This window comes from Ictalurus furcatus, chromosome 14, assembly GCF_023375685.1.
Source record: "Ictalurus furcatus strain D&B chromosome 14, Billie_1.0, whole genome shotgun sequence".
Lineage (NCBI taxonomy): Eukaryota > Metazoa > Chordata > Actinopteri > Siluriformes > Ictaluridae > Ictalurus > Ictalurus furcatus.
Window position 1 is genome coordinate 26,368,494 of NC_071268.1, and position 12,243 is coordinate 26,380,736.

At 45.1% G+C, this 12,243-nt stretch overlaps 1 protein-coding gene and 1 long non-coding RNA gene across 7 annotated transcripts in view; one reads left to right on the top strand and one right to left on the bottom strand.

Annotated features, from left to right (window-relative positions):
* The window catches only part of tnip1 (TNFAIP3 interacting protein 1), a 35,095-nt gene that overhangs the window by 11,468 nt on the left and 11,384 nt on the right, over positions 1 to 12,243 (top strand). For all 6 annotated transcript variants that reach the window (XM_053642235.1, XM_053642238.1, XM_053642234.1 and 3 more), the window contains exons 2-11: positions 27 to 188; positions 2,676 to 2,822; positions 4,080 to 4,168; positions 4,371 to 4,433; positions 5,235 to 5,405; positions 5,766 to 5,860; positions 8,859 to 8,994; positions 10,259 to 10,351; positions 10,456 to 10,521; positions 12,073 to 12,204. In XM_053642235.1, coding sequence (XP_053498210.1) covers positions 50 to 188; positions 2,676 to 2,822; positions 4,080 to 4,168; positions 4,371 to 4,433; positions 5,235 to 5,405; positions 5,766 to 5,860; positions 8,859 to 8,994; positions 10,259 to 10,351; positions 10,456 to 10,521; positions 12,073 to 12,204 — 1,131 coding nt within the window. In that variant the 5' untranslated portion in view covers positions 27 to 49. The remainder of the gene's footprint in view (positions 1 to 26; positions 189 to 2,675; positions 2,823 to 4,079; positions 4,169 to 4,370; positions 4,434 to 5,234; positions 5,406 to 5,765; positions 5,861 to 8,858; positions 8,995 to 10,258; positions 10,352 to 10,455; positions 10,522 to 12,072; positions 12,205 to 12,243) is intronic.
* LOC128618569 (uncharacterized) lies at positions 6,164 to 7,235 on the bottom strand. Its single transcript, XR_008387748.1, has 2 exons — positions 6,473 to 7,235; positions 6,164 to 6,388 (listed from the first exon to the last, which is right to left on the bottom strand). It is a non-coding gene; the product is annotated as an uncharacterized LOC128618569 (long non-coding RNA).

Consider the following 12,243-nt stretch of genomic DNA (forward strand, 5'->3'; position numbering starts at 1 on the left):
TGTTTTGTGTGTGTGTGTGTGTGCAGGAGACCATGCGTGCTGATTGAGTATGGATGGTAAAGGCCCGTATCGGATCTACGACCCCGGCGGGAGCGAGGCTCAATCCAAAGAGGAGGCAAGCAGCTACAGACAGCTCCTGGAGGAGAACACGGTCCTGAGAGAGCGCATGAAAGGCCTGAAGAGCCTCGGTGAGTCACGCAGAAGGAAATATTCTTGTCATATTTTCATGGTGTGATCTCGTTTGAATCGTTGCCAGGCCAAAATGAAACTCGCAGTACTATCCTTCCTTTTTTTCCCCCCTCTCTCTGTTTATGCCACAGCGCTGTTCAGTTCTCGATTCTGATTGGTCGGAAGGTGTTGATTTTTCTTTTCTGTAACAGCAGCGGCGATGGCTTTAATACAGATCAGAGGTTTATGTTATCGTTTCTATAGTAACGGCTGGTTTACAGGGGCTCGTCGGGTGGATGAGAGACATCGTTCAAGTCTAATACTAAATTTTAAATGATAAATTATTGTTCTGTTAAGATAGATATATATACAATCGTTGTTTCGGAGAAGTTTTCTCGTTTCATTTAACGTTTCATGGAAGGAGTCTCCAGTGTCAGAGCTTTGTAACGGTGCACTTCCTTAGTAACAGGACATAAAAAACCGTGTCGCGTATAGTAATTCAGAATAAAAAGTCAGTGTAATCGTTGATACGGTGACGTTTTCTGTACGGAGATGTTTATTCGGCGTACGGAAGGAGTCTCCAGCGTCAGCGCTTTTGCGGTTTCCTCAGTAACGTGACGTGCTGCGTGGTTTTTGTCTTAACCTCGTGAGAGGGAAATCATGAGGCTGGACGTTCCTCCCACCTGAAATGTGGCTAGAAAAGGATAAAACTTTGCCGCGTCATTCTGCGGTAAATGGCTCCGGTATGAGAGAGCGCAACATTTGGGGACATAAGCGGCGCGTAAGCAGTGACGTCGCTCGCGCAAACATGGAGTATTTGAGCCTGAGAGCAGGATGATGAATCGTGCGTGTAGGATCATGTCAGTGCCGGCACTTCAAACCCGTCATGTGGTTTCTGCACCTCATTCAGCTAATCGCTGACCTTTAAATAAGTGCTGCGGGCGTGTCGGCAAAGGATAAACGTGGCCGTGTCGGGTTGAGCTGCGCACGTGAGCAGATGTACCCAAACCAGTCATGCAGGGCGATGTGGAGAGTCCCTTCTGACTGCTGACTGCTGAACCATCTCTATTATCTACTGTGTAATTTTTAACAGTTGGGATTTCCATACTGCTAACAACAACGTGGCTGACTTCTGCTGCTTTTCTTTCCCCCAGCGCTGTTCTCCTGTAACGCCACGCCCCCTTTTTAACTATGACCTCTTTAACAACGTGGCTGACTTCTGCTGCTTTTCTTTCCCCCAGCGCTGTTCTCCTGTAACGCCACGCCCCCTTTTTAACTATGACCTCTTTAACAACGTGGCTGACTTCTGCTGCTTTTCTTTCCCCCAGCGCTGTTCTCCTGTAACGCCACGCCCCCTTTTTAACTATGACCTCTTTAACAGCGTGGCTGACTTCTGCTGCTGGCAGAAATAGAACGCTCCTGTAAGGCCATGCCCCCTCTTTAACCATCGTAGGAACTTACAGTAGCTACAGCTAATGGCCTGCTGATTAGCACTTTATTTTATAGAGTGGTAGTAGCTAGCTCTCGACCAGGTTAACTCTGTAAATGGTATTCTATTCCCTTCTATTCACCTCTCTTCAGTTCTACTCTATTCTGCATTATTCCGTTCTATTCACCTCTCTTCAGTTCTACTCTATTCTGCATTATTCCGTTCTATTCAACTCTCTTCAGTTCTACTCTATTCTGCATTATTCCATTCTATTCAGTTCTATTCCCTTCTATTCAACTCTCTTTAGTTCTACACTATTATGCATTATTCCGTTCTATTCAGATCTGTTCCATTCTATTCAACTCTCTTCAGTTCTACACTATTCTGCATTATTCTATTCAACTCTCTTCTATTCTACACAGTTCTGCTTGATTCCCTTCTATTCAGTTCTCTTCAATTCTACACTATTCCGCATTATTCCCTTCCGTTCGATTCCATTCTGCATGATTCTGTTTCATTCCCTTGTATTCTACACTATTCCGTACAGTTCTATTCTGTTCCCTTCTATTCAATTCTATTTGCTCCCTTTTTATTTCATTCTCTTCTATTGTATACTGCAGTGTTGTGTTTTATTCTGTTTTGTTCTCCTGTTGTATTCTGTTTTGTTCCGTTCTACTCTGTTTTGTTCTATTCATTTCTATTCTGTTTGGTTTTATTCTACTCTTTTCATTGTTGTGTTATAGTCTGTTCAGCTCTTTTCTGTTCCATTCGATTCTATTTGCTTCTATTATTTTGTATCTTCAGCTTTATCCTGTTCTATTCACTTCAATTCTAGTTTGTGCGTGCGTGTGTGTGCGTGTGTGTGTGTGTGTTTATTCGGACGGGTGGAACGTAACTGAACAGGTTTTATTGTGTCAGAATGCAGTGTTTGTCTGTCCTGGGTCCCTCGCGGCCGTGCCCTGACTGACGGGGAGTGTAAACCCAGTTCTCGGCGCGTGAACGTGTGTCAGCTGAGGCCATTCTTGGGATATTTGCACGCGTTACACATCGCCTGTGTGTTTTTGGGTTTGGCCCACAGGAGATCTTCTGGAAGAGTCTCAGTCGGAGGCGCTGAAGCTCCGCAAGCGAGTGGAGGAGCTGGTAAGAGACAACGAAGCGCTGAAGTCCTCCACGTCCAGCTTCACCAGCGCCTGTGTCGGCACTCCTGTTCACGCCGACACCCACGGTAAAAGCCGTTTATAGAAAAGACGGCCCGAATAAACGCCGTGGTGAAAGGATATTCGATCCACGTCAGTCGCCCCTGGCAACTCCTCTAACCGTCATTCTCATATGTTCTGTCATTTCCTGATCTCATGATCTGTTTTTAAAAACTCCAGTCTGACGTAGAAATTCCCTCCAGGATTATTTCTTTGGTCTTCAGTATCTGTTCGCCCTCAGCGCAGATCCACACACATCCACACCCATCATCTCGACGTCTAGTTTTAATCTGATCAGTGATATAAATCGTTTACTAACGAACAAGAGGGAAAAACACATCAGACAGCTGGTAAAAGGATCAACATCCAATCAGCTCTATTCTGTACGTTAGATCGGACTCTGTTCACTTTGACACTCTTTAGATCTCGTTTGATTCCTGTTTATTTTGTGCTACTCTGACCTGGATCTTTTATTCAATCCTAGTTCTGTTTTATTCTTTTTCCTTTTATTATTCTGTTTGAGTCCATGCTCGTGCACTGTTTTATACTCCACTCTGTTTTATTCTAATCAGTTTTATATGTTTTCTTTTCTTTTATGATGTTCTGATTACACCATTTAAATCCTATTCAGCTGTGTACTCCTCTTCTGTTATACTCCGATTATACTCCATTCTCTCTTTTATCTTCTTATACTCTATTATCTATTCTATTCTATTCGGGTTAAGGTTTTTCTGTCATACTCCGTGTACGCCGTTGTGGTACATTAGAGTTTTAAACTATTCAACTCTATTAACGCTTACACTATTCTAATGTGCTCAGGTCTATACTGTTCTCCTCTTCAATTTCACATTCCTGTTATTCTATTCTATTCTTATTTAATCCTGTTCTATTATATTCTGCTTCTATTCTGTTCTATTGGTTTTTTTTTTTCTTTCTATTCTATTCTGGTTTAGTATTTTTGCAGCATTCCACACTCTTTAATGTGATTCTGTTCTATTCTTTTTTTTTTTTTATCATTCTTTTCTTATTCTATTATATTCTATTGTTTTATTTATTTTTTTGGTGCATGCCATTCTTTAATACTTCTGTTCTGCTTCGTTCTATTCTCTTCTGTTTGTACCATTCTTTTCTATTGCATTCTATTCTGTTTTGTTATTTTTTGTAACATTCTATTTTTATGTGATTTTTCTTTCTATTTGTATTTTAGTTCTATTCTATTCCGGTTTTTTTTTTTTTTTTTTTTTTGTGGTATTCCATTTTTGTAATTCTGCCCTATGATCTCTCAGGTCATGGGAAGCTCCTGAGTCACCAGGCGTCGGTGCGATCGGATCCCCGCGAGTGCCTGACCGTCAAAACCGTCCAAACGGAAGCCTCTGTGAGTACTCGGCGTACGGGCGCACTTCCACTGAACACCGTCACGCCCACTGTTTACACTCTCACGCCACCTCATTATGCAAATGAGGAGTATTATTAGGTCCAGAGCCGCAATAACAGGTCGGGGCAGATGTACAGCTTGGGTGGATGGTACGGCCGGGCGAGCGAGCTGTTGTAATCCTGTGCATTCTTCTGTGTTGAAGGAGACCTCGTCGCACTTCGAGCTGGTGAACACTGAGGACAAGACCATGGCGGAAACGCAAACGGTGAGCTTCATGTGGAAATTCTGGGCTGTTCTGCAATGCACGTGTCAATGAGCCTGAGAAAACACCAGCCGCTTTCCCGTGCCGCGTTCCCAAAGCCACACGTGTGTGTGTGTGTGTGTGTGTGTGTGTGTGTGTGTGTGTGTGCGCGCGCGCTTTTTTAAAAAAAAATTATTTTTTTTTACTTTTTCTAACTCCGCTGCAGTGACTCAGAGGGCTTGTATACAGGCCGAGTCAGCTGTGACTCAGGGGGGGAAACTCCAGATTGTACTCGAGGCAGGAACACTCCGATGACTCGTCACTCGCAATCGCAGGAATTTCTCTTTTGGAGACACATGAGAGGGAAAACGTGCTTTCTTCCTCAATCGCCTTTTCCCTTCAGAAGCGCAGCAGAGGGAACACTTTATTCTCGAGTTTGGATTTTCTGAGCGGGCGTCAGCCGGGGTAGAGCCGTCGGTTTAAAAAACGTCCGTCACGAGTCCAGAGCAGAGCGATAGATGCAGCCGTGCGTAAGTATTAAACCTCTCGGTAATAAACGTGCGTGAAGCCTCTACCCGGTATTTACGTGTACGGTTCCTTGTGTTTCATGGAACTGCTGTGTGTTTACTGTAAATCTGCTGGAATGCGTGCTTTCGCTTTCTCATGGGAACCTGTCACACCGAGAGTAAACTGAGGAACTGGAGCCGTGGACGCGGGAGTTAGAGCAGGCACTGCGTCTGACATCTCAATACAGTAGAGTTTAACTCGATGTATTTTACTGTATTGAACCCTTTTCTAAAATGAACTGTGTGTGTGTGTGTACAGGAGAACACGGAGTTGGCCAGTCAGCTGCAGAGACTGGAGAGCTCGTTCAGTGTGTTTGCGCAGGAGTCCAACCCCAACCAGCTGCTGGCTCACCTGGGCCGCATGGCCGTCGAGTTCCACACCCTGTCCTCTAAGGTGCAGAAGAACGAGCAGAGAACATCACTACTGCAGGTGGAGCTCACTGCTCTCTCACACACGCACACTACAGCACTTTTCACGGTGATTCAGCACATTGATTCCTTTCCCGCGTCGTTCTATTATCGGTATCGTTTCTATAGTAACCGCTCGTCCGCAGGTACTTCGTACACGGTGCTCTGCACGTGACTGTAGATATGGCGAGGAGACGTTTATGTAACATTAGTGGAAGGAGTCTCCAGTGTCCAGCGTGTTTTTTTTTTTTTTTTTTTAATTTTTATTTTATTTATTTTTTTTGGTCTCGATTATCGTTTTCGATTATTCAGCCGGGTCATGAGTGACGTGACGTAGTGTGTAGTAGCTCACGTGTCATGGCTCTGCTCTGCTTTGTTTCAGACGCTGTGTGAGCAGCTGAGGCAGGAGAACAGCGAGCTGAGGAAGAAAATGGAGGAGGACCTTCAGTACCGAAATCGCGACCTGGAACAGCTGAGGTGAGCGAGCTGTGAGGTACTGAGCTCACCAGCCTTCAATTCTGTTCAGGTTCTCATAACCTTGGTCATACCACCGAACGGAAATCGCTGAGAAATCCTACTCCATTTCCTGCGTTGTCTTTCGTCTTCTGATCCGAGATTTCACACGGGTGCTGTAGTTCAGTTTCCACCGGTATCTATTGGAGTCTCTCTGTCTGTCTGTCTGTCTACCTGTCTATCTGTCTGATGGTTTTTCTATCAATCTATCTGTCTGTCTATCTGTGTCTGTCTATCTATCTATCCGTCTGTCCGTCATTTTATCTATCCGTCTGTCTGTCTATCTGTCTGATGGTTTTTCTATCAATCTATCTGTCTGTCTATTTGTGTCTGTCTATCTATCTATCCGTCTGTCCGTCATTTTATCTATCCGTCTGTCTGTCTATCTGTCTGATGGTTTTTCTATCAATCTATTTGTCTGTCTATTTGTGTCTGTCTATCTATCTATCCGTCTGTCCGTCATTTTATCTATCCGTCTGTCTGTCTATCTATCTCTGTCTATCTGTCTGATGGTTTTTCTATCAATCTATCTGTCTGTCTATCTGTGTCTGTCTATCTATCCGTCTGTCTGTCTACCTGTCTGACGGTTTATCTATCAATCTGTCTATCTATCTAATCTGTCTCTGTCTGTCTATCTATCCGTCTGTCTGTCTATCTATCTGTCTGACGGTTTATCTATCAATCTGTCTATCTATCTAATCTGTCTCTCTGTCTATCTATCCGTCTGTCTGTCTATCTATCTATCTCTCTGTCTGACTGTTTATCTATTTATCTGTCTAGACGTATAGGCTTTACATTATCGTTATATTGCACCCTATGTAGTGAGCGAATGTAGTGAACAGGAAGTCTTTAAGACAAGCTGACGATAACAGACTTTTATGAATCCATGAATCTGTGCCCCCAAACACGGACGGACACGCACGCACGCACGCACACGGACACGTTTATTCCACAGCCCTGCTGGATTTAGATTGGTCAGATGTTGTTGATTCATTTTCTATAACTGCATCTCTGACAACAGTTCCATCTGCACGTCACAAACTCACCGTAATACGTTATATACGTGTGATCGCTCATACGGCGAAGGAGTCTCGAGCCTCAGAGACGTGACCAACCGGCTCGTTTTCTCTTATTCCCTTGGAGAGAAAGAAAGAGAGGCTAGTGAGGGAGCGACGGTTTATAGCTGCTGTAACGTGAGAACAGGAACTAACTTCTTCAGCAGAAGTTCCATGGGACTAAATGTAACTACAGCGTGTCCCAAAAGTCTCCGTACGTGGGTGAAAGGAACACTTCTTATCAAAACATCCTCCACATGATCGCCGTTTCTTTCTAAACGCACAGGGAGTCGTCTCTCCCACTCGCGATGAACTCCTGGTGTTACGTGTTTTACTGCACGTCAGAATGAAGGCGTTCTTAAAGGCTATCTGAAAAATCACGCCAAAAAAAAATAGATATAAGCGAAGTATGATGCACATTGTTGCTAAAAGAAGTGTTTATTTCCCCTGTGTATGGAGACTTTTGGGACTTCATATAAACGGAAAATAGTATGTGTCGTTCTTTAGTAAGAAACAAGAAATGTTATTGCTGTGGCGTAAGAGGAATAAAACACTTCGTGATGTGCTGTTAGAGGAAAATAATCAACTTCAGGGTGCTAAAAGGAACTCGAGTCGTGCCGACCGGCGTCACACCGCTCTTTCGCTACAACCGTGAGCGGCGTGGAACACGGGGTTGTTTCCCCCCTGCACGTACCATGGAGTGGCTTGTTTTTGGAAAAGTGACGAGCGTGTTTCCCGCTGTAGTGGAAGTGTCGGGTCTTTCCAGCTCAGTGTCCTCTTCCTGAATCTGTGTTTTACCAGTAATGTAAACTTGGGGTGGGGGGTGGGGGGGGGGGTATTCATAAAAAAATAAAAAAAAACACTTTATACAACAATGCTGCTGAGTTCTGGGCTCTGATTGGTCAGAAGGTGTCTGAATTTTCCATAAAAAGGTTTATATTAAAGCGCTCGTACGAATACCTTACCCTTTCTGTAGCAGACGCACCACGTACTCCGAACCCGGAACAGAACGCGTCGTCACGTAACAAAGAAAAACCCGTCGACTTTTTCTGTAAGGAGTCTCCAGTGTCGGCGCGTTCTGGCGGTCAGGACCGAGGAGTTTACGCTTTACGGTTTCTTAGTGAGACGCCAAACCAGGGTTGTTTAATAACCTCGGTAGAGAGAGGGGGAAAAAAGAGACGGCGATGAGGGGACTGCCGTTATAACGTAAGCGATAAGACGAACGTGCTCGTTGGCATCAAACGTGACCGTAAACGGATAAAAAAAGTACGACGTGTCCCAGTCGAGTTCCTCCGAAGCGTAATCGCGTACCGTCGTTGGGAAATATTTGATACTCTCCCAGCAGTCGTGTTTACTTCCTTACGTCACGCGTTCGTCCGGTCACACAGGATGCGACGCCTTAAACAAATCGACGTTCACGCGCGAGTCATGCGGATAAAATTTCCCGGGAATCGTAAATGGTGTAAACGCTTTCGGAGGGGCAGAGTCCCTGACGCAGTGCTGTGGAATTCCTGCGTGAAAGTGTGTGCGAAAGGGGTGAAACGCAGTGTGTTTGGGGGAAAACACGCAGAATTGTTCTAAGTGGTAGATATAAAAGTTGTAGAACAGCACAGATCTCGTCGCTCGAGTCCCGTCGAGTCACTTGGCTTCTATTGTTCTTCCAAGCGTCTACAGCTGGTGGAGTGCAGAGCGAACCGAAACGGCGGTCCTCCAGGACCACGGTGCGCTGTACGTCAAGCAATACGCTAAGCGCATGAGGCGCGACAGAACTCCACAGAATTACTGTGGGAGTGTGAGATATAAATGATTAAATGAAACTAATTAAGTTTTATGAGCATGGCTTTTGACCCTCTGTGTATGTGTGTGTGTGTGTGTGTGTGTGTGTGTGTGTGTGTGTGTGAGAGCAGGCAGGAGAACCTGAAGCTGCGAGAGCAGGTGAGCGGACGGACAGAGGCGGCACAGAACGAGTCAGCCGAGGCCAAAGACGAGGCGACCAAAGAGGAAGCGGTGAAAGTCAAGCTGGAGGCGGCCATGACTCAGCAGGTATACTCGGCTCAGGTGACTTCACTTCAGAAACGCTCCCGTCAGGCATCAGGGAATTTTCAGCCTCCGCCCGCTGTCCGTTTCCATCCTCCTCGAAAGGTTACGGTTGTGGTGTTCTGTTTATTTTAGCATTTGTTCGAGGGAGATGTGAGGGAAAATATCCCTGTAGGGCTCTGCGCGCGCGCGCGTGTGTGCGTGTGTGCGTGTGTGTAAGTAAGCTGAGAAGCGTGGAGATGAGTCCGCGCTCACCTCCCTGAGGCGTTTCGGGAATACCAGCGTGACTTTTTTTTTTTTTTTTTTTTTTTTTTTTTCTTGTTCCTCAGATATGCGCTTTTTAAAAATAACATACCTACGTTCGCCGGCCACTTTAATAGGAACACCTGTCCGTTCGGCCGATCGGTTCAGCTTCAGTTAACGTTCACGTCAGACGTAACGGATGCGAGTGACCGTGGCGCGGTTTTCATGGGAAAGTTTCGCACGTGTTTTTTTTTTTGGGACATCCTGGGAACAGACTTTAGAGTTTACTCAGATGGGTGCAAAAACACATCCGGTTCCGTGGGCCTCGTCGACGAGAGCGATCTGGACGTCCGTAATAGATTCCTGCTCGTTCGTTTTTATCAATATCTTGTGTCTTCCTGTGTTCCCTTTTTCCAAAAATGGAAAGCGAGCTTGGGTCTGAGAAGGCACTACTGTAACCTCCGAAACTATTGGAACGGCAAGGCCAGGTCATTATTAGTGTGTGCTGTACAGCAAAGACATTAGTGGGTTTGAGATTAAAACACGGAGGTGAGACCCGAGTTTAGGATCTCGGCTTTTATTTTATCCTGGTGTCGACATCTAGACGCGTTCAACAGCGTAAAACATAGAAGCTTTTGTATCGGACCACCCGATATTTTAGGCGAGCAAAAGTATAGGAACAGAGAAGTAAATGATTGGCGAATTCCAATCTGGGTTTCACAATGAGAGAATTTTAAGCCTGAAAGCCTGTAAATGTATATATTAATGTACTATTAATGGACTGAGAAATATTAGATAACTTTTCTTCACTTCTTAAGACACCTTATTTTTTTATTTTTTTATTTATTTTTTTAAAATAAACATAGAATCAAACTATATACCAGGAAACTTGTATTTATTATTATTATTATTATTATTATTATTATTATTATTATTATCACAAAAACTTGCCAGTGCAAACATATCAATTTGGTAATTAGTTAAAATTTTTATTATTTTTTTTTTAATAAGTATTGTGTGTCTTCAGTCCAGTAAAGCTGCAGAGAAAACTCCATCCAAGACCTTGGACCCGGAGATGTACGAGAAGAAGATCAGGCTTCTGGAGAAACAGAGGAGAGACGTAAGGACATGTTTAAGTGTTTTTTTGTTTTTTTTTTTTTGTTTTTTTTTGTGTGTGTGTGTGTGTGTGTGTGTGTGTGTAACATGGTGATGTGTCTTTTCCAGGTGCTGGAGGTGAACAAACAGTGGGACATTCAGTGGAACTCGATGAAGACACAGTACGAGCAGAAGGTACGAACATCTAAACGCACCGTCTATAAATAACGAATAAAATTCCGCCCGATGGAGTAAGCTTTTTCGGGTGAACATGGCATGATTCATATTTACTGCGAATCGAGCGTTGCACAATCGCTCGGCCGGGTTGCGGCCTGCGTGACGTGCGAGCCGGCATGAGAACCGAGCGCGCCGGCGACGCTGCAGGCTCGGCGACTGCGCACAAATCTGGCTCACCAGTGGAAACGCACATGTACGGAAAAGCCGATCGCGGCCTCTCGCACCGTGTCTCGCAGACCACAGCACCCCTCCCGCAGAATTCCCCTCACCGAGGTTTCCTGCAGCCCTGCACATCTTTCTGTCTCTCTCTTTTATCTCTCTCTGTTCTCTCTCTCTCTCGGTCTCTCTCTCTCCGCCCACACATCCTCTGTTTTCAGTGACAGCGACGGAAGAAAAACATGTGACCTGTTATTACCTACCGCGCTCAGCCTGTGCCATTGTGTCACTTATTGTCAGCGTTCTCCACGTAAACACCTTGTTCTCACTCGTCCTCTTGGCCCATATTTTAGCAGCGTTTGCGTGTTTTCTTCATCGTCAGGACTTCCAGGACATCCAAAATGTTCTCACCCACCTGAAAATATCGACCCATCTTTAACCACAACGTGCTGTGACCTATCGCAAGGCATGTCGCAACATCCTCTCAGAAGTGTGCCGATTTATCCACGGTGTTCGGAATCTGCAGAACGTTAATCATTACTACTACTAATAATAATAGAGGGATCATAAAAACGGCCTTTTTTATTTGTTTATTAAGTTCTGCTATGAATAATTTCACTATTTCACATAACAGATGTTTACATATAGGCAACACGATACATTACGAGCGCAGGGGGGTGTAAACTTTCGAACAGGATGATCGGAGTACATTATCTTATTTAAAGATCTTTTTTTTGTTTGTTTTCATTTAGTACCGCCCTTCAGACGCTACATAAGATGTTTCACAAAAGACAAAATAATACCGCTTTACACCGATCATCCTGTTCGTCTCTGGCCACGAGCTTCAGAATCGTGCAGGCTGGGATCTGATTGGCTGTTCGCGCTCCCACGCGTTCCGATTGCAAGACTTCATGAACCGGCGGGAGGCACCCAATTCAGAGCGCTAGATTGGAAAAATGTTCGCAGCAGTACCACGTTTAAACGTTATCGCAGGGCTTTGAGACGGTTATTGGCGACCGAACGAGAGCCATGTGATAAAGAGGGTGGGGGTGGGTGGGGGGGGTGCTGACTCCGCCCACTACAGGATGGCGTACTTCTTAGCGCTCGACATCATCTCCGCGTCACACCGCGCTCCTGCAGGAATTTCAGCGCAGGATAATAAACTGGATAAACGCTGACCTTATGATTGCGTGTGTTGCCGTCTGGTCAATGTTTTATTACATTTTAGACATGCATATTGATGGAATGGCTTTAAAAAGGCTAGTGTTTACACTCTCGCTATTGAAATGCCACGTGTGATGTGCATAGAGTATAAGTGTGCGCGTGTGTGTGTGTGTGTGTGTGTGTGTGTAGATCACAGATCTGCGGCAGCGGCTGGCCGACTCCCAGAAAGCCGTCCAGGAGCTCGAGGCAGAGCGAGAGCAGAGGCAGAGAGATTACGACAAGAAGCTGCTCCTGGCCAAATCCAAGATCGACAATGTGCAGGTACGGCCACGCCCACATCCGTGTGAGAGAGAGAGAGAG